The sequence below is a fragment of the Xiphias gladius genome, chromosome 17 (assembly GCF_016859285.1).
Source record: "Xiphias gladius isolate SHS-SW01 ecotype Sanya breed wild chromosome 17, ASM1685928v1, whole genome shotgun sequence".
NCBI lineage: Eukaryota > Metazoa > Chordata > Actinopteri > Istiophoriformes > Xiphiidae > Xiphias > Xiphias gladius.
In genome coordinates this window covers 21,716,024-21,743,692 of record NC_053416.1, presented here as the reverse complement: position 1 = coordinate 21,743,692, position 27,669 = coordinate 21,716,024, and the positions used below count along the sequence as shown (strand labels likewise).

At 40.9% G+C, this 27,669-nt stretch overlaps 2 protein-coding genes across 9 annotated transcripts in view; one reads left to right on the top strand and one right to left on the bottom strand.

Annotated features, from left to right (window-relative positions):
- Positions 1-4,267: 4,267 nt before the first annotated feature.
- eral1 (Era-like 12S mitochondrial rRNA chaperone 1) lies at positions 4,268-12,638 on the bottom strand. 3 transcript variants are annotated; one of them, XM_040151150.1, is made up of 11 exons: positions 12,379-12,638; positions 10,509-10,667; positions 10,196-10,323; positions 10,011-10,088; positions 9,872-9,918; positions 9,709-9,770; positions 9,464-9,576; positions 8,255-8,560; positions 7,673-7,822; positions 6,950-7,030; positions 4,268-5,551 (listed from the first exon to the last, which is right to left on the bottom strand). In XM_040151150.1, exons 1-11 carry the CDS (start codon positions 12,482-12,484, stop codon positions 5,429-5,431), a joined length of 1,353 nt encoding a protein of 450 aa, XP_040007084.1. In that variant the 5' UTR covers positions 12,485-12,638; the 3' UTR covers positions 4,268-5,428. The 3 variants fall into 3 exon arrangements, with proteins under 3 accessions (XP_040007084.1, XP_040007085.1, XP_040007087.1); XM_040151151.1 differs by having other exon boundaries at positions 7,000-7,030; XM_040151153.1 differs by lacking the exon at positions 12,379-12,638 and adding an exon at positions 11,575-11,774.
- A 615-nt stretch (positions 12,639-13,253) lies between these two features.
- fam222ba (family with sequence similarity 222 member Ba) overlaps positions 13,254-27,669 on the top strand; it is a 33,417-nt gene continuing 19,001 nt past the window's right edge. For 2 of the 6 annotated variants that reach the window (XM_040150591.1, XM_040150585.1), the window contains exon 1: positions 17,733-17,872. In XM_040150591.1, coding sequence (XP_040006525.1) covers positions 17,866-17,872 — 7 coding nt within the window. In that variant the 5' untranslated portion in view covers positions 17,733-17,865. Of the gene's footprint in view, positions 13,289-17,732; positions 17,873-18,545; positions 19,102-27,669 lie in introns of those variants that run through there. The other 4 variants (XM_040150590.1, XM_040150587.1, XM_040150589.1 and 1 more) reach the window with 4 other exon arrangements.

Sequence of the window (27,669 nt, the reverse complement as noted above, 5' to 3'; positions counted from 1 at the left end):
CAGCGATCGTTTCTTACTTGTGGCACAAGCTGGACCCAAACAAGCTGAACAACCTGTAAGTCGTGTGTTTTGGTTTGTTTTTTTCCCTGCACAAGCAGCATCTCAAGAGTGCTAGACAGAAAAACACCGACATGGGACATGTGTCTATTCCCAGATAGTCTGCTTTGCAGGACTCGGGTGTGTATGGACTCTCAGTATTTACTAGAATTTTACGCACATGCTTATTTTATTGTTGTCCTCAGCCGCGTCTTACTGTGCTTCCAGTGGGTTTTTTAAAACTGCAGCTGAAGGGGGGGGGGGGGGGGGGGGCATGCCTGGACAGCCTGACCCCGAGACCGTTCCTATTCAGCCTGAAGAGGGCAGTCAGAGTCATCTCACAAACGCTAGCTGAGAACACAGACGCTGCAGCAGCAGCAAAACCCCGATCACACCGCTGTTAAGGAATAATACCTGGGAACCCGCAGACATTAAACATCAGGAGCATCATCTATCATCCTTGATGTTGTCAAAGTTATATTTAGTGTTGTACTGCAAGATAATGAGAATAATGATGAGTTAATACGATGCTTGCTGCGATGGACTTTTTGCTGCGTAAAAATGAATGGAAACCAGTGGATGTCAGACAGAAATTGCATAAAAAATATTAAAGTCTCTGCTTAATTCTCTGACTCATTGTATCGTGCATTTGATTACCAAGTTAGTACCAATACACAGAATTTCAATGTTGCATTTCCTTAGATGACTTTGATCAACAGGATTTTTTGGCCTGTGTTACTATGCTTTGCATTCCTTTGGGGAAACATCATCTCCCCTCTTTCAAAACCTCAGATGACAAGTCTCTTCCAAATTTTACCTGGTATACCAAAGCTAATTATATTACAAAACTTTTTTTTTGTTTTGTTAATCAAGATCAAAATTCATTTATGGACCCAAATGGAGACCTGATGCTCCAGTTCATTTTTAACTTGCGGGTCACAAGCAAAATCTGAGGGGTCATGAGATGATTGATGGGAGAGGAAAGAAGAAACAGCCAAGTTCTACAACACAAATTTCAATTAATTGTTCTTTGCATTTTCTGTCCTCTCATTGGAAACCACTGGCTTTATCTGTAACAAGGCACTGTATATTTTCATATATATAATGGAAAATCTTAATCTGAAATGTGGCCAGTAATTATAGTTGTCAGATGCCTTTGATGGGGTAAAAAGTCCAATATTTCCCAATGAAATGTGGCGGAGGAGTTTAATGCACAATTGAATGCGCTTTTTTTCCCCATAAAGAAGGAATAAGTGTGAAATAAGTGCAAGCGTTCAGCTGCCACACTGCTCATGTCCGAGTCGTTAACATCCTGGCAAATACGTACACAACCTTCACAGACATAATAGCTGTTGTGCCAGTTAAACCAAAGCTGTGTTTGTGGCCTTCCCAGAGGACACAATCTCCCTCCCAATAAAAATAAATGATGTGGCTCAAATTACTCCCTGCCAGATGTTTCAGACTTCTGAAATGGTGGCATCACCTATGCACGGTTAATGACAGATGGATTTAAAAAAAAAAGAAAAAAAATTCCAATTCCGTATATAATATATTCCCACAATGTTGCATTTGCTCTGAGCCAGTGGGTCTTGTGTGGGCAGGGTTGGGGGTGAGGAGGGAGGGGGAGCAATGGGGGATGAGGGACATGATGTCATTAAGATTCTTGCCTTCTCTAAACTGCAAACAGTTTAATCAAACCCCAACAAGTTCCCCTGATCGCTCTCGATAAAACTGGCTTGTTGCACGATGGGAGCGTCCTCCCTTTTTGTCTCTGTGAGCACTAAAGAATAAAAAAAACTTATCTTTGAACGCAAATGGAAATTTGTAGAAAAGGCAGGCGCATTTCTGCAGCAGATAAAGAGCTGGAGGGAAACCAAACCACCCAGATAGTCCTACCTCCATCTTTATCTGTGCCTACAGGAGGACCTCTCACACCCCGAACCAGCTCCCACACCCTGCCCAGGGAGTGCGTTGCCATGGCAACTGTCATGTCCCACCTAACCCAGACCTTCCTAAAGAACATGTCACCCATACAGCTTCCATTAAGAAAGAAAGACATTTGTACTGAATTGAATTATTGGGTTGTTGTTAAAATATCAAGACTTCCAGTTCTTCCTTTACACGAGTAACTGTGATAAATGAACTTCACCTTAAAATAGTGGTGTAGTGGTGAATGAAGACGTGAGCATACTGTCAATGTTTCTATGTTAATGACTTGGTGTTGGAGCCTGTGCATTCATCAGTGTTGCTGGAGAAGTCACTATACCTGTGTATTCCATGTACCTATGTATGATTGACCGTTTTCAGGTACCACTCAACAAGCTTTAGCAGCAATTTTTGGAGTTCAATTCAATGAATCCAGAGTTTCTAAAATAAGGTATAAGGGCTTAGCTGTTGTTATGTCCAAGTCAGAAAAAAGTAAACTGAAAAAAAAAATGCCCCAGGAAGACTCCTTTTCTCTTCCAAAATAATGTTTTTATGGGATTAGGACAAACTACAGCAGGTAACCTGCTCTATCGTTGTCCAGGCATAATTTGATATGCAGTGTGTGTGTGTGTGTGTGTGTGTGTGTGTGAGAGAGAGACATATCTAATAAAAATTAGATATCACCTCTCCATATCCTGTAATCTATCTAGGCATATGAAAGAGAAATCCACAGAATAAGTCAGAAAACATGTCATCAGCTGACACATCGCAAGCATTAAATCCCAATCCAAAAAACCATCTTGCATAAATCCACATAAAGCTCAGAGCTTTTTTCATAGAGAATAGAGAAGTCATGTTTTGGCTTACTGCTAAGTGTATGAACAGTAAAGGTCAAAGCTCACAACCAAATTCTGTGAAGTGGCTTTGGACACAAAGAATTCTGCAGAAATAAGAGAAGATTAGGGGCTTCCAGAAAAGTACTTATAAAGCTGCTGGTAAAAATCCACTTTGGTACAAAATGGTACTATATACTACTGAAAAAGGCAGATGATATCAATAAATACTTTTACTCAAAAAAAGTATTGTCCGCACAGATTCACGCTTCTGTCCTCTGGTTTTCTTTTTAAATTACAGTTTAGAGTTTATGCTGTAAAAAATAAAAATGGGATTCATGTGGGATATTTGTGCAGATATTTGTAAGTCCAGCTGGGTGTAATAAGGGTGTGGACCATCACTGGACAGATAAGAAAAAAGTTCAACCCGTGCTGTCTGGTCCACCCCAGATGTCATCAGGGTATGCTAATGAGCCAGGAGCCTTTTAAGTGCCGGAGCCCAGCCAGGAGACCAGTTAGGAGACTGTGAACCTCATGTGGACACAGAGCAACCCTGAAATATGAACACATTGAGGAGAGAAGTGTCAGCGAGCCATAACAGATGCAACACCGCATGCAAGAAGGTGAGTATGTAGCACAGAGAGGAGGTCGCTGAGGCTCATTTTACAGTACACTTTATTGAAAAGGGAATTTTCTTCCGTATTCAAACACATGCCAAGTTAATTTATTAGCATCTTTACCATATTATTAACATATTATTTTCATTGATTGACCACCTCTGTTTGCATCGCTAATGAGTTGTCTACCTTCACCTTGCAGATTACAACAAGCCGCTGCTAACAGCCATGTATTGTGCCCTGGACAGGATATCATCTTATACTGTAAGTTTAATAAAGAGACACTACAGTATAGATGATGTACTATCCAGGGTTTCATTCCCACTCTGGCGCTACCGGCACACACTCATTCCTAACTGACTGTTGGCTGCACACACTGCGGAGGAGGGCCGTCAAACCGTTACCATTACTGAGTTTTAGTAATGGTAAGGGTTATATGGCCCTCGCTCAATGTCATCTGGACCAGCAGGATGAGCCAAAGGAAAAGTCTGTGATTGATGTGTTATTCATGGGATTCTGAAAGAGAGCTTTTTGATTCCGTTTTTAGATGTACTTGTGGATGCATGTAAAATAAAGCTTGTGGCTCCCAAACAAATGAGTAACTCATTATTTTGGAAAAAAACACACATCTGAAGCAGGGTATCAGCATCTTGTGTTTGAAGAACTGTTTAAATGTTCCAGCTGACACACAATAAACTATAATATTTTCAAGCAGCAGTTGGCTTGTCTAAGTGGTGATCTCTGCTGTGCAACTGGCTTGTCTAATCACTGGGAAGCAGCCATTGCAGAAAGAGCTTGAGGGGTTGACACAGCTTCTGTGAGACATTCAAGGCCTCTCCCGCCCTCCCTCCCATCGCCCTTGCTTTAGGCCACTGGCTGGTTATTCATCAAGATGCCCCGGATAGAGTAACTGTCGAGTTAACTCACAGGCAGCAGGAATGAATCTAATCACCATTATCTGACCCATTTTAGCATCAGGTTAGTGCTCCATTTTGCCATCCATTAGGGAGACAATTCAGCCCTCGGGGGCAGAGCTGAAAATCATAAGAGCCAAAAAAGCAGAGGCAGTGAGAGGGGGCAGGGAGGAGGAGAGAGAAAAAGGGGAAGAAGCAGGAGAACAAAAAGTGATAGTCAGAGGGATGGATGGCCACACTTCAAAGGCAGTGGAGAAGGCTAAAGTGATGTGGGAGTGCAGGGAACAGGGGTGGATGGTACATCAGGGACATCTGAGTGAACATGACTGTGCAGGTCCCACTTCAGCTTATCTACAGTCCATGTTTGCACGAGGCGTCCGCCAAGTAAAAAGCTCTGAGAGCCAAAGATAAACCATCAGCCCTTTCACAGCTCGCCAAACCTGCTCAGCCATAAACACACTGTCAAACTTGTGGCAAAACATCCATTTGACGAAAGTCTGCATCATGTTTGTTACCTAAAATATATCAGTGCTAAATAAATGTCTATAATTCATTACACTTTATTTTGCAGCTTATGTAAGCTGCTTTTAATCGACATGTTTTCTCCATTTCACTTAGATACACTTTCACTTAGATACATCAAATTTTTGCATGAAGTTGAGGTACCCTGGTGGCCTGGAGGTTAAGGCCTGACATTGACCTGCAGCGTCCCCGGCTGGCGTCTGGTCGGGGACCCTCATTTCCTGTCATCTAATAAATGTCATGTAAAATCGATTTTACAACAATTAAAGCTTTATCACATTTCTCTACCACTCTAAAGACCACATCTTATAGGTACCATCTTTGCATAAAAATCTGTTATGTATGAAAAAATGGTGCTGATGTAAACATCAAACTTTTAAGTACGATTTCTATTCCTTAAAGAGGTACGAGCTCAGTGGGAGCTCTAAGACTGTGGTACAGTATATGCCATGTCGTAGCTCCACTTCAGACTCACGATGACATCTTATCCTCAGTTTGACTCTTCAGGTCTGTCCTTTGCAGAGAAATCAAGCAGGATCTGTCTTTTCAGGATTTCACCATCAAAGTCCTTCCATCCTCTTCACTTCCTCAGCTTGACTGAGAGCTTCAGCTTTACTTCCTTCAGGTAGACGCGGCTCAGGTCCTCGCCTGCCTCTCGGGCAATCCGTGTTACCATCTGGCCAGCTGTGCCAATCACCATCCCCTACAGACACAAGAAATACAGCAACATCAGTAACCAGTGAACAGAAAGAATCATAGGTTTTATTTTGCTGTAGGAAGGAACAGGAACAGTCCCATTTGAAAAAGGTTTAAAAGACATATATTTACGTGTAAAAGGTCCCTGGAAAATAGTATCATGATATTGGTAGATCTAACAGCAAAATACGGTATATTAGAAGGTTTTGTAAAGTCAACTTTAAGATGTTGAAATGCACCCCTATCAAAGGATGATGCCCACTATGCCATGTTCCCTGTCACCACAGACTATATGGTAAAATAATTCTGATAGAGGATTTTGATAGAGGAAGTTTAGTCCGTTAGGCATTTTCGTACATCGATGATTAACTTGAATACTTTTAAACTCTACCATTCACCAATGTATTTCTCCTTCTTGTTCAGGCTATGTGTGGGGGGCTGTCCTGAGACTGAGTTGGAGCTCTCAAAAAATGTCACTTTTTTTAGTCAAAGGAAACCGAACAACATAGCTTTGTACCAAGAAGTAGTCATAAAATTGATAATAAATGGTTTCTTTGGTGAGTCATCCCTGTGAGTTTTAAAACCATCTACATTCCTTTAATTATTCCTTTGTTGAATATAAAAGCTAAAGAATGGTGTTGGTCTGAGTCACTCTCCTTGGAGGTCACTGGCCTTGAAACATTTCAGTGGCACAGATGTAGCTTCATTTTTTTTTGTCATCAAATATGTATGGTTTAGAAAAGCTGCTCAAATATTTACAAGTTAAAAACACAAGGAAAAAGGAATCTCAAGTTATGGGTGAACAACAAGTATCACGAGCTATCAGGAAAGCGTCAGATGTCACTTCAAGTCCTCCAGTCATGTGCGTGCCACTGACTCAGCCTTTTGAAGTTTTGAAAACAGTGATATTTCAAATGGTGGTTTTTCATCAAAAGTAGTTTGTTTGTGCTGCATTCACATTACATCTGATTACTGTAAAAAAGAACTGCCAAACAGAAGAAACCATTCATAGCTTGTGATAATAAACAGGCTATGTGGGACTTTTTGCAGAATTTGATATTTGTCATTTGACACTGGCAGTTGAAGTTGATAAAAATCTGAATTTTCCTACTTTCACTGACATTTTTAAAAATAGTTTGGGATGTGGGCATACCAGTGAAGACACAAGCACTTTCAAGTTGACACACTGAAATCTTGTCACATTATGTCATTTCTTCTTATATGTCACAAAATGTTAAATTACCCCACATTAAGTATTAGAAAAATCATCTAAGACGCATACTAAAATAACCTACTTTAAATAAACAGTTGGACATAACAGTATGTTTACAGACAAGTCAAAATTTATATTCAATACAAAGGCCCAAGACACAGGTGAAAAAAATATAAATGTGCAGGCACTTACCATGTGAGTTTCTTTCCTGACATAAAGTTTCACTGAAATATCGAGCTCACCATTTTCTCGATCTTGCCAGAGTTCTATTGACTGAAAATAAAGACATTTAAACGTTAACAATGTACAAATTTCTCAAAAAGCCAATACAGTCTGGGTTAAAGTGAATAGTTGTTTTGCCAGCTGCTGGCTTAGCCCAGTGGCCACTGCAAGCACAGAATTCTCTTTGTAGAGAATTCTGTGCATGCGTATTGAAGATGTCCTCCACGAGTCTGACTATGATATCTAAGTGTTAAAAATTTGCATTGGATTTCATGTGTTGTTAGTTTTTCAGAAAACATTCATGCCACATACGGTAACTAATAAAAACTACAATACAGTCTGACTTGGTGGTGTTATTCTATAGCTGTGGAGGCAGGAATACTACACAGCAGCAATAAACACATACCAACATGATAAGTAACAATGACAATGAAAATAATGCTGGAAGGGGGAAATGACATAGACAAAATGACCCTTTAAGGTGCATACAAGAAGCAGAAGGGAAGCAGGTGGTGGTTGCGTCCAATAGCTACATCAAAGCACACGTCAGCATGTAGAGTGAAAGTGAGTACGACGGGCTTTAAACAGGCCGCAGGATCAGTGCAGTGAGATGTAATAGGTGTTGTCAGTTAGCTGTCAGTTTATCATCACGTGTGACGTAGAGTTTCCCCGCAGAATTGCTTCATTAGTCACCTGTGTCATTGAATAAGGCACTTCCTGGGGCAGATACTCCAGAAGCTTCTCTCTGATGATGTTGGTGCAGACTTCCTCTGGACTCTGATCGGTCAGGACCTCACTGTGGTACTGCCACAATCCTGGCTTGGCGGCAACCAGAAAGTAGCTCTAAAGGAATGAATGGTAAAAGCATGGTAATTAGCATGCATTAAACTAAAAGAAAACTAACTTCTATAAAAATAAAAACGAGATATTGAAAATAACCTAAACTAAAGCTATCGTGTCTGCTTGTTAAACCAACAAATACTTAAAAATATAGCCGACATTTAACAAAGGTATTGTCGTTTAATTATGAGCAAGGGTTAAAAGGCTTCTTGCTTGCAATTTTCATTCCTTGTTAGTGTTAATTCCATTTTACTGTGGGATGGGTCATTTTAGTTAAGTATTCTGTTTCTGTTCTTGTTGTATTAGTTTTCAGTAGGGGAGGAGTCATTTTTTTAATGTATGACAGAAGTTTTGAACATATATTTTGCACTTGTTTGCAGTGGGTATGTATGATACAAACAGTTTTTCTTGCTATGACCATAATCTAATGTGTACCTTCAGCGCCTCCACGTCCTCTCTGTCCACAGAGGAGAGCATGAAGACGTCTTTGAAGTGAGGCCAGCCCTGCTGGTTCCTCAGGGCTTTCAGCTGCTCTTTGTTCAGCCCAGAGTTTGGCTCAGCGCTGTCCTCGGGCCCTGCGTTGTCCTCGTCAAGCGGTAACTCTGCATCCCTCTCTGTCCTCTTTTCGGCCCATGGAGGCTTGATCACTGGTCTGACCCGCATTCTGCGTCCATTCACCACTCCACATGTCAGCTCTGCTGTGACATCCAGCAGCATGTCCTTAGCCTTCACCAGGTCCACCTTATAGACAGAAGAGTATTAGTGAAGACCTCTATAAGACACCTCAGTTCAGGTGAACATTTCTTTGAAGTGGGATGTTTTCAAAGAAAGTCTGGTGATATTCTGTATTTTTCTTATTGCCATCAAATCCCAGAATAAGACCATAACCAACAAAGTATTGCCAGTGCGATCAAAGCCTCACACTGTATACTTTTTCCTCTTTGCCAGAGCTCCATTGTTGTCCAAATTTGTCCTATTAAAAACCCTCAATCCCACATACAGCATCCTGCTGCTTCAACTACTCACCAAAGCACCAAATATACACTATATTAATATGTGTCTGAAAATAGTCCCAAACAAATGCACTGTTTCCTTCTGTTTAAGTAGGGTTTCCTGAAAGCTACGCTGCCCCGCTGTTTTCAGAAATGATTTAGCCTTTTGAAAACATGAACCTATATATGCAGGACCGGTTTAAAACATTTATGTCTTCAGTAGCATCGAATGAGCTTGGAGATGAGTGCCACAAAGAGGATGGGGAAGTCAGACAGTACTGAGGGACAAACAAATAGATTGTTGGTTTAGATCTTTTAATGGGATTTGTTGAGAATAAAAAAAAAAAAAATTTAATATTGGTAGCGTTATCATTTAAGTACAGTTTTAATACAACATTTTGATCAGCTAAGAATCTTCCTCAGGTAAACTTTGAAGAAATGTATGATAGGAGGCTCAAAAAAATACACTGACCCTGAGCAGTACAAGGGATAGCTACTGAACATCACTGTGGCAGTGAATAAATATGCATTATATTATATGTGGAACAAATCAGATCTAGGCTTAAAATGGTGAACAAAACGGCAAGTTTCTGTCAATTTGAAGGTTGTTGATGATAGTGTAACCCGTGTATATTATTCCAGGAAAGAATACCTTATTGAGGACCAGGATTGCTGGGATGTCTGAGTGCTGGGCCAGGCACTTGAGCACCTCAAAGTCAAGCCTGCTGCACATCCATCTGTCAGCCACATCCACCACAACGGCCACTGAAAACAGTTCCAATTATAAGCCAATGAAACTAAGCACTATATTCCACTCTTAATATTCAATCTATGGCACAAAAGCACCAAAAAGAACAAGTCAATAAATCGATGGCTCAGAGTATATATATATAATACTTAAGTCAGCTTCTTTGACTGTGTTCCAGGGATCCACAAGCAAAGACTTCTCCAGCTGGTGTCTGTAGAAACAGAGGGTTAATTCATACATTACACTGTGTGATAATACTGTATGGAAACTACAGACTTTGAATAATACCAACAATCTAAAAAAGAAAGGCACCTTTTAACCTTTGATGGAGTGGTGAAACCAGGAGTGTCCAGTAAAATCTATAAAAAATATACACATATTTACTGACTCAAGCATTTGGCTTTTGAATGGTATTAAAAATGCATCAGAAGAGACGTGAAAAGGCTCTTACTATCTGTGTATCATCCTCTGTTAGGACGCCCAGGGCACGTGACCGTGTGGTGTGTACTTTCTTAGACACAGCAAACACCTTTAAGAAATGAGCACTGACTTAACAAAGTGAGCACCAACTCCTCTTCAGTAAGACAGATACATTATAGTGTGGAGGTTTAAAGGAGAAACAGTTAAGATAGAGACCTTTCTGCCAAGGAGCTGGTTGGACAACGTGGACTTCCCCGCATTTGGGGCACCTATTATAGCCACTTTCAAAACTTTTGAGTTGTCAGGCTGGTCTGGATTTCTCTGTAACAAAGATAGTTGTTCACCTGAAAAAAACACAGGTGCAGTTAATCATTAGATGGAGAATAAAAGTGAATATGGCAGGAGTAAAAACAAGAAGAACAGTAGATTGGTGGTAGGATGACGTCTGCAGTATTTGGAAAAAGGCTGGGCCACAATGACCCGATGAGTTTAGGGATGTAAATCTTGATGTAAACCGTGGTCTGGTTACCGCTGTCCGGCGGAACTGAGGCTGGGAGGCGATAAAAGCTGCTGTCTGCCTCTGCTGCTTTGCCTTTCATCAGTCTGTTGAGAAACGCCTCTGATGTAATAAAACGAGCAGGAGTGAGGATAAATCCATTCCTCCCTTCTCTGCTGCAGGCAGCATCTCCTGTAAAGACATCAACATGTCCATCACTTCACTGTCAGCACGGCTGTAAGGTAACTGACTGATTATGCTTACTTGGATGTTAATCTGAAACAGTATTATTATGGATTCAGATGGCCCTTGAGAAAAATGGATATCATGTCATAAAAGTTATCACAGAAACACCTCATTCCAACTAAGTGTGGAATGAGATGCCTTAAAGGTACCCTGTGGAGTTTCTGACCACTGGTAGTGATACAGAGCAATGTTTTTACAAGCGGGTGCCCGTTTTCTTAGTACTGTGAATGAGCAAATGGCGGCATAATTCCCTTCCTGGCGTTGGTTTCACACTATTTCACTGATGAACAGTTAGTGGTGGTAATACACCAACAAACCTTGCGATGCGCCAACAAAGGCAGTGAAAAAGAAGACTGCTAGCAAGCCAACATGGATGTAAACAATTAACGACTTCAATTATTTGTAAAAATCAGCATTTCAAATGTTTTTTCAGGAAGTAAATGCGTTCAACTCCTTTTTTAGACCTCAAGGATACATACAGAACACTTCTGGTGGGAAACACTGAATGTTTTGTTTTGTTTGTAGATTGACAGAAAATTACCAATAATTTCAACAGCTGATTGACCACTTCAGTGATTTATCAAGAAGAAATATCAAACATTTGCTGGTTCCAATTTTTCAAATGTGAGAATTTGCTTACTTTCTCTATTTTATATTACGGTAAATGACATAAAAATTAAATATCACTGATGATATGTTTCTGCATTCTGCAAAATTGTGATGGAGAGTTACAACCTTTTTTAAATAGTCAAAAGCAAAACCATTATTTGATTAATTGCAAAAATACGTCACAAACTAATCTACGAAGAAAACAGGTAGCCCTAGTTCAAACAAATGCAAACAAATGACCCACTTGTACCCGGGTTGTCCAGTGTGTCAGTCAGCTACATTTTTAAAGATCCTCTCCAGAAATGTTTTAAGAAAAAACAATACTGAATAAAAGTTACATCTTCTCCTTCACCCTCACTGAAAAATACAGAATATATGAATGTTTAGACATTGTTCATTTCAGCTGGTTAAGTGCTGGATACAAGATGTCTCCTACTTCTCAGTGTATGTGGCCTGGAGGCTTCAGCAGATGAATGTAATAAAAGTTTTCTCTCCATAGCTCAAACACCCAAGTAAAGGAAGAAGAAATTAAAACACATTTCTGAGAGGGCGGACTTTAAAAATCCGTAGAGATCGCTTAATTTAATCTGAATATGTTTTCAAAAAAGGAAAGAAAATGATGAATGTTATGAAAAGAAGTTACTTGTGTTTAAACTGGTTGTTGTGTCGCTTTGTCAGGATGATGCGGTAGCTTTGACATACGGGAAGTGACTGATGTAAATGTGCCCTTTCCACTAGAAAATGACACCCCCCCCCATATGTTGTCATTATCTGTCATTTATTCTGTCTGTGCCCCTCTACCATTCCACACACCGTCTCAGCGGACACAGGCGTTAATTGGGGTCAATTAAAATCAGAATAATATCGCTTTTATTCATGTGTTAATATAGTTTCAGCATGTGCGACAGAGAGGCAAAGGGCGCTGCTGAGCTGAAGGTCACATTTTCTCCATCTCTATTCATGCCGTGCTTTACTAGCGACCTATTATGCTCCCTTGCTAAAAACAAATAAATATGAGGGAGCAGCAGAAAATCCGTCCGGCACTGACCCGCAGAGAGAAACCATGACGCACTTTCCTGTCGAGCAGGCAGGACGACCCGTCTGAAGAGGACGGCGGGGTCTCGGAAAAACCGAGCACACACTCTGAAAGCCATTGAGCTCGGATAACAGTTACCGCTGTGTTTCAGCTGATGCGAGAGTATTTATCGTTTAGGAGCTGGGACTGCCTGTTTACATTCACACTGCCTACAGGGTGAAACCATGTTGCTTCGACCAAAGACAAACGTCTACTGCTCTGAAGAGCGTCCTCGCAGAGGTTTGGGTGGAGGCTACACCGCCCCCTAGCGTCCAATACTTCAAGTGATCACTTACCTTCCTCCCACATGCTGTCTTCAGCAGTTGTTAACACAACTTCGGTCTAGAACTTCGGTCACAGTTATCCCCATTTCAATACGGACCCCTGTTTCAAGGAGTTTTGCTAAAAGGAAGCCAGTTTGAAATGTCTCCTGTGACTGGAATTAGACTGTTTACATTTACATTGTTAGTATTTACCTAATGTTCCTATATAGAGTGCCACACAAAGACTGCACCAGTGGAATAAACTTCAGTTCCAATATCAAAAATGGCAGATCAGGGTCTAAGTGGCCACAAAGTGATTGCATAAGAGCAACAGCACCAAAGGAAGAACTAAAATGTGCTAAAGAATGAGATGGAAGATAATTGAATTTAGAGGAACTAAAGTGAGCAGGGACAGAAAATCATTCAAGTGGAAAAAGCTGCTCTACAGGTTGTCAAAACATTCTTAAAATAATGACAGGGTTAATTTTTACATTTACATGTACATCAATTTGTAAAATAACCAAATAAAATAACAGCCATGTGTCATTTTGCAGCAAACCCTCTGTAACTCCTTCAAGACTCCTGGGGGCCCCAGTCTGGGAACCACCTGTCTACAACAGGTAGGATATTCAGAGGCTAAAATCAGCCAACAGCAATTCCAAATCAGCTCATTGCAATGCACAAACATATCTGCCGACATGAGCAACTCGCAGTTTAAAATGGATGACAGCACTCAAAGGATCTTTTGGCTCAGGTGATATTTTCTAGATTACTTTGTGAGGAATGGTGCACCTATACCCACAAATCAGATTGCATTGCGCAGACTATTTCTTTCCCTCTTGTCCCCTGAGTGCACATAACGGAGCTTATCCCGGAGGGTGCTTGAAGCACAGTTGTGACAATGCTGTTGAGGATATATTGAGCATTCATGCTTAGAGCAATATGGGGGAAAACACTGCATTCTTTCATAGTCACACCCTATAACCTTCCAGTACTAATTCACAATGACAAGCTTAGATAATGACTTGGTAACTATGAAATCTGTAAGGTTAATCATCAGACTAAAAGGACACTGTCTGCTTATTGATTGATTACTGTAACACATTTCATTCTGAACAGATGTCTCCCAATAGTCCATCAGATGCACCGGCTGTTTGTTAGTCCTCGAGGACTTGCTCGGGGCGGAACAAACATCTCCACTGGGAAGGATGATGAAGGATATCAGGTAGCTCACAATCTGTCATCATCTAACTCTAAAAGCTCGGCAGCAATGGAAGAGCAACAAAAATGGGGCTTTTAGGAGACACTTACTGCCGAATTCCAATTGAACCAGAAACCAAAAGGATATTTGAGGATCAGTAATGTTTGAACTTTCTCTCTATCTGCCTCCCTCCCACTCTCTCTCTCTCCCCCTCTTCCTCTCAAATTCATTCAAGGCCTTTTCTCCCTTCGGGCTTTCCTCACATGGCCATTTCACGTGGGAGTGTATCAGAGTTCTTTCTATGACTGCATTAACTTTGGCCTTCAGAAAGAGCTCTCTCTAAAAAAAAAAAAAAAAAAAAAAAAGACAAAAAGGCTTCTTCGCCTGCAGACCATTTAATCATAAACTGTAGCCCACTTTGCCATTTGAAGTGCACTTGCCAATGAGATTCAGCGTGGTGTTGGAAAAACCTCTCTCACTGTGCTGCAATTCAGTGTGCTGTTGATTCCTAATCAATCTTGTTTTATGTAATTCAAAAAGAGCAAACTCTATTGATAGGCAATAGGTCAAATCTCCCTGAATATGCAGAATTTTTCTGCAGTTGAACCAGGTGATCTCTGACACAGAGTTTTTGATCTAGAAACCTCTCGTGTTGATTTGCCAATAACATTGGCTGGGATTAGACATTCAAAAACTGGCAACTTCTCCACCAATAAGAAGACCTTGCTGCTCAAAGTTGATGGAATAAGAAGCACGAGCCATGGGGCATGTCAACAGGGAGCAGGTTTGGGAAAAAACAATCCGTCAGTGCGTCAGAGCATCCATCACTCCGTCACCGCTGATTGCAGAGAGAGGCGTGATGCTGCACAGCTGGCTGACTGTCTATAAAACAGCCGCTCCTCAACTTTTTCATGCTGAGAACTCCCAATGCAGAGAGCTTATTTGTAAAAGATCCCACAGATTAATGAATGGGTGGATGAATTTCCACGTCTAATAAATGAGAAAGCAGTGTGATTTAACTGTTATGTGATGCCCTGAAGGTCCCCCGAGGTCCCTCAATTCAGCAATCAATCCTCTATATGTTCTTGTTCAGACCGCTCTTTAAAAGAGGTGATTTAGCTCCCAAACTACCCATATAGGTCACACTGATACTCTGATTGTACAATCTCTCTCTCAGTGGGGGAGATAAAAGAAAAAAAAAACTTCTATTCATTCTAGACTCGCAATCGATGGGACTTGTCTGTGAAGTGGATCAATAAGGCCTCCCTTTGAAATCATCAATCACGTCAGTGGTGAATTTAAAAAGTGTAATTAGGAACAGCGTTCTTAAACATCCTGTATTGACGTCTTCTTTGGTATGGAGAAAGACACCATTCTGCATCATTAACTTTGTATTATTGCCTGATGGAGCCTGCTGCAGCTACTTCCCCACCTGCTGAACTCAAAGCGCTTTGTGTGATTGGGCTTTCAGACCAAATTCTCCCCTCTTTCACTTGCTGATGGGGGAAGTGAAGCTTGCAGACCTAAATTGGCGAGAGTATTGTAATAAGCCCAGTCCATACTGGAACCCAGGCCATGGAGTTATCCTTCGCAGTGATGTATTTCAGAAATGTTTGTGGAGCTGAACATGTGTAATTTTCTCTATAATCATCTTTTTTGATTGCTTTTGTGCAGATTCTAACCTGACATGACATTACATGGCCATGAGCACACATTCTCAAGCATTCCCATAACTTGCCACAGTTTTCAGTGTTGTCCATCTGTCTCTCTCTGGCAATAAAATGGTATCAATACTGTGGAGAGGGCAGGTGGGCGGTTGTAATGGAGTAATTTATTTTAGTTGTCACAGAAATATAAGTCTTTGATTAGGGAGCTATACACATCAGGCTGCACAAATAGAACCTTTCATCAAATCACAAAGCATGTGACACTATTGACCGTGGAGTCTTCTCATTGGGTTCAATCTTCCCAGCAAGATGCATAATACAATATGTGAAGAGCTCAATGACACAAAATCCAAGAGTAATACAATCCAAGACAAATCTTGTGCCAGTGTACCATTTCAGTATTACATCTGGGCCAGTAAAATGCATGAACAAGCTGCATTTTTTAAACCTAAACTGAAGATGTTGATCATGAAATAATGATTATCATAATGAAATGACAGACTGAGTGTGTTAGAGATTTGTGACATCCTCGCCACAAGTTTCCTGGCTGCACATCTTGAAGCCCTGAGTTTTTCCAGGTTAAACCTGTTCACCCATATGACAAATGTACACCCTTAATGTTACCTAGCCATACTGATAGTGTCAATTTTAATTGCTAAGGAGCCAAAGACCACATCCAGTATCCCAATACAATTGAGTCGAATGGATTTTTGTTTGCGGTATCGCCATCCCACCCTCCTGACAACACTGCATACAGGGGTGGTGTAGTGATAGAAGTGATTTAAGGTGTCATGTGCTGGTGTACAAACAACATTAGGCTTGTTGTTCAAAAATTAATTCAGAGATGGGTGACTCAGATTAACTTTTTGGCCAACAAGCCCAAAGAAAATCAATGGAAAACCATTATTAATTAGTGAACAAACATCACAAATGTAGATGCTCCCATTCAGGGCATAGTGGCTCACTGAATTATTTGATGAGTATGAAAGTGATGTACATCATACGCTGTGGTCTTCACAGTCACCACATCCCAACCCAGCTGACCACCAGTGGGAGATTTTAGAGTGAAATGTTAGACAAAACTTTCCACCATCACCATCAAAACTGAAATCGTCAGTCATTTTGGAGAATCTTTGCAGAGTAACATTAAAGGTGTCCTGTAGGCTTATGGTGCCCATTACCTTTCTAAGACACTTTTAGTTGAAATGAGAGAATAACCTTTTAAGATATTCAAGATGGTAACTTTACTATGAGATGAGAAGATAATTACATTCAGTCAAAGAAGAAGTATTAAATTCCTCTACACACGCACACACACACACACACACACACACACATATATATATATACATATATACACACATATATATAGATATATATACATATGTACACACACACACACACATATATATATATATATATATATGTATATATATATATATATATATATATATATATATATATATATATATATATATATATATGTATATACAGAATACAGAATACATTGGATTATTATTATCGGTTCATTAACATGTAATCATATTTTTAATGTCATGGATGGTCATGGTGGAGTCAGTTTTGGGTAGATTAATCAATTAAATAACAATACATCTAATTTTCAAAACTGATTAAATGTTTTGTAGGTAAAATCTTAATTTCCAAAGTAGCTAAAGCTGTCAAATAAATGTAGTGGGGGGAAAAGAGTACAGTATTTCCCTGAAATGTAGTGAATTATGAGTATAAAATTGCATTAAAAAAGTAGACAATTTAAGTACATCAGAGGTGTACTTAAATACAGTATTTGACTAAGGGGTTAGTTTAGGTCCTTAGGGTCAGTTTTTCACCATTGGTCACATAACATGCAAATCCAAGTGAGCCACCACACTCCATAAAATATTATTGTTCTTCCACATTTTAAATTGTTTAAATTTTAATTGCTTCTTCTACAGAGCTTGCTAACCAACCCCGATGACAGACAACAGAGGACAGCTAAACAACAGTTTTGCATGTAGTTTGATATTATACAGCAGGCACTGTGATTAAACGTCTAGATCTATTTTGTATTATTTCACCAATTTCACCTCCCACTCGCGCACAAATATTGAATTGTCCAATTAAATCTCACACTGACTGTACCTTTAAACCCCTCGCCTGTCCTGCGCAGCGCACAGTGCAGTCTGGAACTGTCCCGGGTACTGCGCATGCGCCGAAAGTTGCTGCCGCAGACAGCAGCAGCAGCAGTGATTCGGCAGCGCAGGGCAACGGGAGAAAATCTGTCCGTTTTAAACCATGGCGACGTACTAAACGATGCCTTTCGCAGAGGTAAATGGAGAGTAAGTAGTTGTATCGTAATAACACGCCTGCTGCCCGATACTGTGTGACATCCTCTCAAATTGTAGCATAAATGTCAGGAAAGGTTGAGAAGGCAACAATGGGACTGTGTATGTTTCAGACTGGCTGGCTAGGTTAGCTAGCCAGGAGCCTGGGCAGTCAGCTGGCACACTGGCAACATGCAGGTTTATAGCTACTATACTGCTCCCGTCTGCGGTCTGTGTATCTACTATAAGTCCGCCTCTTTGTCAGTAAAAAATATATATTTTAAGGCACTAAAGACGCCATAGATTCTTGTCTAAAACTGGTGTTAACTGAATGAAACTGGGCTTGTATTACTAAACTGTTAAGCTAGTAGTTTTTTGCAATATGACAACAACCAGTGAGGATTATGTGGAGCTCCATTTACCTGCCAAATCATCATCATGATTATACCTTCATCACTGTAATTTTTGTTAACGCGATGCAGATAGTTTTGTGCGTCCTCTCAAGAGAAATCGTAAGATCCTCTACTGGAAGAACCCGGGCTGTGGATGAAGTTGGAAGTGTGGTTATCTTGTGCTATTCCAGGCTTTCAAAGTATGGTATAGCTGTCACTAAGTTGTCTCCCACTGCTTGTATCCGATGCACTCATCAGGACATGCATGCACATATCCAAATTTAGTGTCAGTCGTCTTCGCCCGTGAGACAGATGTCGGGTACGCTCCTTGCTCGCCAGCGGTGCGTCTGCAAACAGCGCTTCTTAGTGTAACGACACAGACAAGTGTTTCCACCTGCAAAGGCAAGTGTTAAAGGTGATAACAAAAGGTTGACGTCACCGGGCTCATCCTGATCCTGCCGCACAACCTCGACCACTGAGGAGGTGGAGGAGGAGTGCAGGAGGAGTAGTTTCAGAGGAGGAGAGCAGCTTCTTTGCCATAGCGTCTAATGGTTCGTGTCTGGAAGGAAAAGGTCTGTCTCTGATCAGATTTCGGGTATCCTAAGGGCGCACTTAACTAATGGGATCCTATCGATGTTTCTCCCCCTCCAAGCCCGATCTTTACACGGCGGAATGTTAATGTTGCCACAGCCTGTCCGTGTTGTCTTTGGCTGCTCTGAGTCTGGCTTGATTGTTTTAGTCGGTCTATAATGACATGGAGCTTGACGGATATGATTAAAAAACATACCGCAGTAACGCAACACTTCTGTGACTGACTGGACTATGGAAGTGACCAGGTTTACTCTGCACATGGTAAGATGACAAAACAGTGAAATCTTGTGGAGAATTGTTGGAGATGAAAACTGTTCTGTCTGCATTTGCATGTCTACCTATGCATGACAATTGTGATGTTTAAAAAAAAAAATGTTTCTAAATGTAAAAAGCAGTTCAACTTTCTTTACCATTACAGGCAGGATGTTGTCAATGATATCCTATGCTCACTCAAAGAGCCTGACATTACTTTCCCAAACGTGCAGTTTTGCAATGTAGCTTTCTTCCCCTACATTTTCCAAAGAGCAGATAATTAAATTTCAGACCCTGTTGTCTGGGAAACTCAGGCCCCTGGACTCGCTGCAATTATCGTGTAGAAGGAACCCTCTTTGCGTTGGGGTGCTATGTTTCCCAGTACAATGAAGATTAATTAGGTCTTAGAAACAAATGACTGTAAGTCCTATCCCTGTCAGTAAAATATAGTTTGCCTCTAATGACAGCAATCTGACAGATACCTAGAGGGATGAAAGTGAAATGCTTCACAGATGCTGTTAGATATGGTGATGCAAAGGCTAATAAAAATAACTTCTTACAGTGCAGACTGTATATAGATTTTGCATTGCTTAAAGATGAGTGTTTAAAGTAAAAGTTTGACGTTAGTACATTAGTGAATGAATTTCCGTGTGTGCTCTTGAACATGAGCTTACTTCTATTTAAGTCTGAAAAAAGTCGTGTGTGTTTGCTCTTACTTATAAAGGCGGCAGATAAGCCCAACTGTCAGGAGCACCTGGTACATTTGCTCAAGTCATGCTGGTCAGCACTGTAGAAAATTACAGTATTTAACCAAATTGAAATACAACTTGAATGCTTGTGTTAATTAGATCTTTGCACACCCTGTCAAAGTGTCTCTTCTCCTCTGCCCATGAGTCATATGCTGAGTCTTTGACCTGTCAGTGCAAACCCAGAGTCTTTGCTGAGGGCAAACTGACAGGAAAGCAAATTTGCCTTGATTTTTTTTCGGCCAACCACTGACAAATATATTGGAACATATTGATTTACGTTGGTGGCAGCAGAGGGTAATTTCCTCTAAAATACTTCTGTAGCAACTTGGCTGCTTTAGCCTCTCAGTCTACAGTTGCCTGTAGACAAGGTTAAACTAGTGCAGAAAAAATACATATTGTGGAGAACCTACACACCTACGTGTTTAAGCTTTCTTGATTGGAAGCTTTAAAGTAGAGTGGTTAGTCGAGTACGTTGTGAATGTAATATGCACACTCACACAGTTTTCTAGATACTAAACTTACTCTATCAAACTCTCTTCTTGTAAGCAAATGGGTGATGATTGGTTTCAAAGGGAAAAATTAATCATTCTTAGCACCTTACACTGTAGCCCAGATGTTTTGTATTTCAGAAGAAATTTCTACACATTACAGCCAAACGGTCTGATTCCCAAAATTAGGCTTGTTTCAGACAGCAGTACTAAGATGACAAAATCAGAGCTCTTCTTTATTTCTTGGAGACTTTAGAGCAAGACTATGAATAACAGATCACAAGGTACAAAGAGTGAACCAGAGAACTTGAGCAGCTTTTATGTTTCAGCTGTTGTTGGGATTCACAGGGAGCTCATTAAAATACATTGATTAGTAACAGTCCTGATTCTGTGATTGTTGACTGTGAAATGACTCGACTAACCAGCATATTTTCGATGCAATGATTTTCTGTGCTGGATTGAGCCAATTGGCTGATGCTCATTTTGGTTTATTCAAAGCCAGTCATTTGATGTAGCATTTTAGAGACGGTACTTGAATTGGAAATGTGTAGCCATGCACTCTACACCAATGCAATACATTTCTTCCTTTCATATTCCAGCGGGGAGCTGTGTATGTTAAATCTCTTGCAGGTGTTGTCGGTGAAGTTTATGTGCATAGCAGATTTTTATTTTCCTCACCCCGGTCATTTTAGATGAGCAGCATTTGTTGACTATCATCCACTTGCTAAACGAGGCCACCCCCCCCCTCGTCCCAGACAGCAGGGCAGAGATTTCGCAGGTACCAATGATCTGCCACCCGGCTCCACGTTTCAGTCCTCCAGTCACCAGTGCAGCGTTCGGCCGACACTCACCCACTCAGCCACCCACCAGTTGTAGAGACTCTCTGTGTGGCCACCCAATGCCTTCTAAGCTGTATGAGTCTGGTTACAGACAGGGAGCAGATGTTTGGTAGCCTTTGTGTGAGTGGCGAAGTCAGGAAACACAGTTTGAGGGTCAAACACAGGTCAGACTGGGAGCAAAGAACTGTGGCCACATGATACATACAGATCAGGTGTTTAGGACATCATGGGCAACTTCTGGATACCTCTGAGAACAAGGGACTGACCTGCAGGGCTCAGGCTGTGGGTCAGCTGTTACATGGTATTTAGTTTGGTTCACATGGGTTGTTTTATGTTGTGCCAAATAACTGCAGGCGATAAGCCTGATTTGACGATACACTTTGTGTCTTTGTTTGCTACATTTTTGTGTTCTTTGTGGCTTTCTTTTGCATGGATTTGCATGTTAGCCGGCAGGTCCAATTAGGGCAAAAAGCCCTACTCTTGCTGGGTAGTTTGCGTAATCAGCAAACCCAATGCCTTAAGCTAGGGAGTGCTGCAACCTGATGTTACAAACACCAAGACCAAAGTGCTCTATGAAATTGTTGTGTCTTCAGCTTCAGGGCAGTCGGGGAAGAATCTGAGCCTCCTGGTGACATTCATAGCAAAAACAGCAGTCATAGTTGCAGGAGGAACAGGACTCGGTTTAGGGCCACATATGCCTGATCAGGCTTTTCGGTGGTGCTGGAGACAACAGGGTTGTTTATCCACCTCCATCTCACAGGAACAGCAGAAGAGCAAGGCAGATACTGTTATCTGTTTATGACGCAAGATAAGGCTGTCTCAATCGCATCACTGACCCTCCACAGACTATCTCCACCCCCAATACCAAGCACTCTGTAATAAGAGGTTGCCAGGCGAGTCCCATATCAATGTTAAGTTATCTTAATAGATGCCATTAGCATGTCCGTGGTCATTGCTGCAGTTTTCCAACATCCAAGCCAACTGTACATATCAGGGCATCATTAGCCACCACCAGAAAGGCTCAGAGTCTGACCCGGTCTGTGGGGTCAGAAAGAATGCCACAACAAAGCACCAGTAAAGCTGTGGGGGATATCAACCGGAGGGGATAGAGGGAGAGTGAACTCAAAGTGTCATAGTTGGCGCAGACATTAGATAAGGCTAAGCTACCAGAGGATTAGAAAGGGAGGAGATGTAAAATGCTATTGGCTAATTGGGCTTTATTTTTAATATTTCAGAGGGTTCATTAGAGACTAAATTGGTGAAGGATTTCAACTCTTGCTATAGTCCGAGGGCCTTTTTGAGACAAGCCTTACAACCTGAATAATAGCAGATAGTATTTTTTTAAAGTCTTGTCATTGAACACAGGGTACACTGTTTTTTTGTTTTTGTTTTTTTTAATTAAAATGCTACTTTTGTTTCTCAGAATTTCAGTTATGTTACATGGTTGCATTTCCTAATTCTTTGCATGTAAGCCCAGTTATCTTACATTCTCTCTTGCAATAAGAATACGATGACATTAATTTATTTGAGGTATTTAAAATCCCTTTTTTTTTTCTTTTAGCTGTGTGAAATTGGTATAGAAATCTTTTTTTTTTTTTTTTTGCTATTTGTAATCTTTAACAGGACACAGTAACCTGAATGATGGAGTTTAGGGCATCATACACTTATCTTCTCCCAAGTGACAAAGCAGTGAAAGTATCTGAAGGCCTTGGTGTTAAGAGCTGTGTTTGGGAGGGCTGAGCTGAAAGAGCTACTGAGGTGAGCGGTCAGTGCAAGGCACTTTGCCATGACCCTCCTCAGTTTATCATCGGTTGCACTACTTCTCCAGGCCTCAGTGTGTGGGTGTGTTTTCTGTGTGCGTCCAGTGTACCGGAGAGCGAGTGGCACATAGAATGGGGCCCTTTATAACCTCCTAACCCTCTGGTACTGTTTGCAGCCATTGTTGGCCACAGTGAATGGTATCTCCGTGCCTTGAAAAGTAACCAGATGACATTCTTCCTGTTGTTCAAAAGGGCCCAGGGTTATGTTGTGAAAAGCGGCTGAAAGGATGGGCTAAGACTGTGACCTTCAGAGGCTAATCTCTGGCTTGTCATTTACTGCCTGTTTGAAGCAAATGCAGACCTTTCTCTCTGATAGCAATGTGCTAAGTCAAACAAGGCAGAAATTCAACAGATACACTCCAAAAACAGTCATTTCTATTGAACCTCCACTATAAAGGAACTAGAGGGTTTCTTGTAGAGGTGGAACTGAATCGTTATTCCAGACAGGCAGTGTGTCTGACACTTACATTGTCCAAACAGTCTCTCCAGCCTGTGATTGAGCCCTCTGTACACAGACCTGTGGCATCAACAGCCCCTCTGTACTGCATGCTGAAATACCGCCACTGCTATGAAAGCAGAGGGGATGAAATGCACTTAGTGAGACAGTAAACATCGGTGGAGCTCTCAAACTAGCTTATGTTGTTTATATCTCTTCCCATGGTGTATTTGCTGTCTTCAGCTGGCTGCGTTTCCTGGAATGTGCAGCGATGCAGTTGTCGCTCTGCGGGGGGATGTTGGCTGTAATCACAGTTCATAGTTCAACTCTGTAGTTGGACTCAACTGAGCAACAATCAGACAGGAGTCGCATTATTCTTCTGAACTAGACAACCACACTTGACATTACTGTTTTTCTGAATTGAGATATGCTTTGCAGGATTTTGATTTATGAAGAATGTTGTTTGCACAATAGATGCGTGTCCTTTTTTCCTTGTACATTCAGAGGTTTAAAACTTGCTTCTTAAAGGTGCTGTATGTAAGTATTTGCTATCGCTACATAGCCAACATTAGCATCAACAGCTGTTTACTCATCAGTCTAGAAGAAACGTAGTGAGTTCAGCATCAAACTTCATTCCTTTACTCACCAAGATCTGTCTGCAGTGGTGGAAAGCCATGTCAATGTTAAATCTTGTTTTCCTTCTATTACTCTAACTTCTTTTCTTCTACTGAAGTTTGCATGCTAAGCAGCAAGCCCTGTCCCGTCTCATAATATCCCTTTGTGATAATGAGTCAATGTAGCTTCTAGGCTGCCCTGAAGAAGTAGCACTGCTCCGAGGGTGTATTAGCACCTCTTGTCTTGTAAACGCAATGATGGCTGAAGCTCTTGGTAAGAGCAGCTGTTAATCCTAACGTTGGCTATGCGGTGATATCAACAACTTACATATAGCACCTTTAAACTTTTAACCACAACTATTTAATTTCTGACAATAGCCTTCACAGCATAATACAATGTTGCTACACAGTTACTCTACATCGTGACTCTCAAAATCTCCTTCACCAGATGCTTTTACTCCACACTGAGAACGAGTCTTTACCATTAATGTGTTCAAGGGGATTTGCTTTTCAGCACATTAGAATACACTTAACTGGCTTTGAGCTGTCTTTGTGCCTGTTTAAATGATCTTTGAGGGCAGGTCTTTGGGTGAGAACTTTTTCTCCCTGTGTCCTCTGAATAGCATTCCTGCTTCCTGTGTTAGCGCTGTGCCACCTGTATGGGGTTAAACTTGGGGTCAGACCTCTTACTGGAGTCTGTTGTTTGGGGCCCCTTTTTTAGGAGCTGGTTGTGCTGGAGAAAATAAAAGCTGTCAAGTTTGTAAGGCCTCTTTTGTCAGACATCTTTCAACAATAAATGATTGGCATATCTCCGGCCATTTCCTCCTTTTGTTTGCAGCCATTGAGTTCGAGAGCAAATCATGAAATTGACCATTATGTGAGATGTGTTTGCAGCTTGTGCGTGTGTGTACGTGTGCATACTTAAAAGCCGAGGTTGTTTACAAAGGAAGCATTGAATTAGAAAAGGAAAATGTCAACTTTTATCATGCTACTGCACAACCATTTTGCATTAGTCAGAAAATATCCCCTGAAGTAGTGTAACATCCGCAGAATGTGATTGAGATAGAGGGGAGAAGGGGTGGGGGCAGAGGAAGAAGGGTGGGCCACATTTTGAAAGGCATACTTGAAAGTACTCGTGTGTAAAGAGTCCTGAGGCAGGTCGTGTTGCTGTGTGACAGAGAAGCATTCGTCTTGCTGTGTATCTGACGTCCCAGGGTCTCATTGCGAGGGTTTGCCTGCTCTGCATGTTGGCTTTCTGTAATTAATAGCCAGTAGCCCCCTCACCCCATCAAGGGACCAGGTGCTGCTTAGATCTGCCCTGGCATGGATAGACAGCAAATACGCTGGTGGTGGTTTTCACTATTATTGGAGTAAAACTCACAGATTTCACCAACATCTCCCTCACTTTCTAAATCTCAGCTGACTGTGTACATATAAACACTCAGTCCTAGACCCAGAACAAAGAGATCTTTAATCATTACTGTGAATTTTAATGGTCCACTGCTGATGGATAGCTTGTTGGTAAAAGATGTGGTTCATTTAGTCTACTTTGTGTCAAGCACCATTGTACTCATGTCCTGCGCTGTTTTGCAGGGCTTGCAGCCCTGACAGATTGCCATCCCGATGGGGAGATTTACCCAGCCAGTACTGCCTATGGCACTGACACCATCATTAGGCTTTGATCAGCTGCAGTCTGCAAGGAGAAGAAGAGAGAGTAATATTCTTGATCTAATTACTAGGAGACATTTCAGGCGGTGTAATGTGTGATTTAACCTCTTGTCAGAGGCTATAAAAGGAAGCTGGGTTAATCTTCCTGGCAACCTCTTTTCCACGCAGGGGAGAGTGCCTTTAAATTTCCATTTCCCATGAACTGGTAAAAATCACTGTGGCAAGGCAGTATGCTGACACACCAATGCAGACTTTCTGCTTAAAATCTCTTAAGGCAAGAGTTCTCTGACCTTTGAATGTAAGCAACAGCTGGTGCGCAGGAGCTTGTGCTATGTGCCTTTGTAGAATTGCAAGTAGAACAAAAAAGCTTTCCTTTTGACTTCTGTATGCTTCCTCCAAATGGATTGTTTTGTACCCCCCTTTGTTTCTCTCTCTCTCTCATATTCTTTCTTTCTTTCTTTCTCTTGCTCACCATCACCACCCACACACTGCAGCATGATGAGTGCAGGAGACTTGATTGAACAAATAGATTGTAAGTGGAATTTAGGGGTTAATCAGTCAAACATAGTTAAACAATTCTTTGGACATGAAGGGATTAGTCTTGCCTATATTGACCTTATCAGAGCCCATTCTCCCCAGTGCTGGCTGGGCTTTTAGGGCCAAGGGCCATGGCCTCTCTGGCTCCATGGAGAACCGCACACGCACTCCTCAGCATGCTCCATTGCCTCTGAATGCCCCACCACTCTCCTTTCCCTTTGTTAATGAGTACAATTGGAATGATGGATTAGCAAATTAAATGTAGACTCTTCTTCTATTCATAGCCACCCCGGCTCAAAGTCTCATTCACTAGATTTGTCACAGACCTACTTTAAAATGGTTACCAGGTTCACTGTGTGTCTTTCAATTCCTTCAGAAAATTGTCTTATACGTTTGACGCATTCTGAAAAACCAGTTCAGTGACCCCCAACATAAAGGCTCTCAGTATCTTGTTTTTACGTGATGACTTCCTTTACATTTTCTTCCCCTTTTTATTACTGAGTTCTGATCACACTGATTGGAAGTGGTCCTGATATGATGATGTGTTGTCTCTCTTTGAGATGAATATTTCAGACAAACCCAACTTCACATTATTCACAGTGTCTCTGCTACACATACTGCTCTTAGGTAGTAAATACAGCTGAAATAATTAGTGGATGAATTGCATAGTCAATCAAAGGAAAATTTTATTCATTTATTTTTTTATAATTGATTATTTGTTTAAATAATTTTCTTACATAAAAATCCCAAAAATTAACTGATCGCAGCTTTTCAATTGTGGGGATTTGCTGGTGTATCTGGCTTATTTGATGGTAAACTGAATATCATTAGGTGTTGGACTGTTGGACGGATACCACAAGCCATCCGATGACATCACAGAGAGCTTTAGGAACTGTGATGCACATTTTGCACTTTTTTATGACATTTTATAATAACAATAACAATGAATCAGTTAATCGAGGAAAAAATCAGCAGTTTGATTTAAAATGAAATTAATCATTTGTAACTGCGGTAAAGTGGTGTTTAATATATCAAACATTTATCTTCTAACATCTATCATTTGAATCATATAGTGATATTTTCTTAATATTATGAAATGCTATAATGTCTAAATTGATAATGATAACTTTCTCCATAACCTTTTTCCACTAAAAGAACTCTAAAAAACTGATGGTTCCAGTTACACTTTCTAATGTAACAAAGTCCAATTTAGACAGCTTGATATGTGATTTTCGATCATTAGGGAGAATTTGTGATAAATTGTGATAAATTGTGATACCAGAAGAATGTCTTTTGGTCAGTGTTAGATTATATTTTGTTGACCAACCTTATCTATTCAGCCTACATGTTATACATTAATTTATCTTACTGTTTTTCTTTCAGTGCAGTCCAAGTTTAATTGTGTATTTTTGGTTTTTAAGCCCAG

Coding starts and splice junctions, on each gene's coding strand:
- eral1 (XM_040151150.1), bottom strand. CDS start 12,484: ATGGCTTTCAGAGTGTGTGCTCGGTTTTTCCGAGACCCCGCCGTCCTC. Junction 10,668..12,378: donor GTCATGGTTTCTCTCTGCGG/GTCAGTGCCGGA, acceptor ATGTCTTTACAG/GAGATGCTGCCTGCAGCAGA. Junction 5,552..6,949: donor TCAGGAAAGAAACTCACATG/GTAAGTGCCTGC, acceptor TTGTGTCTGTAG/GGGATGGTGATTGGCACAGC.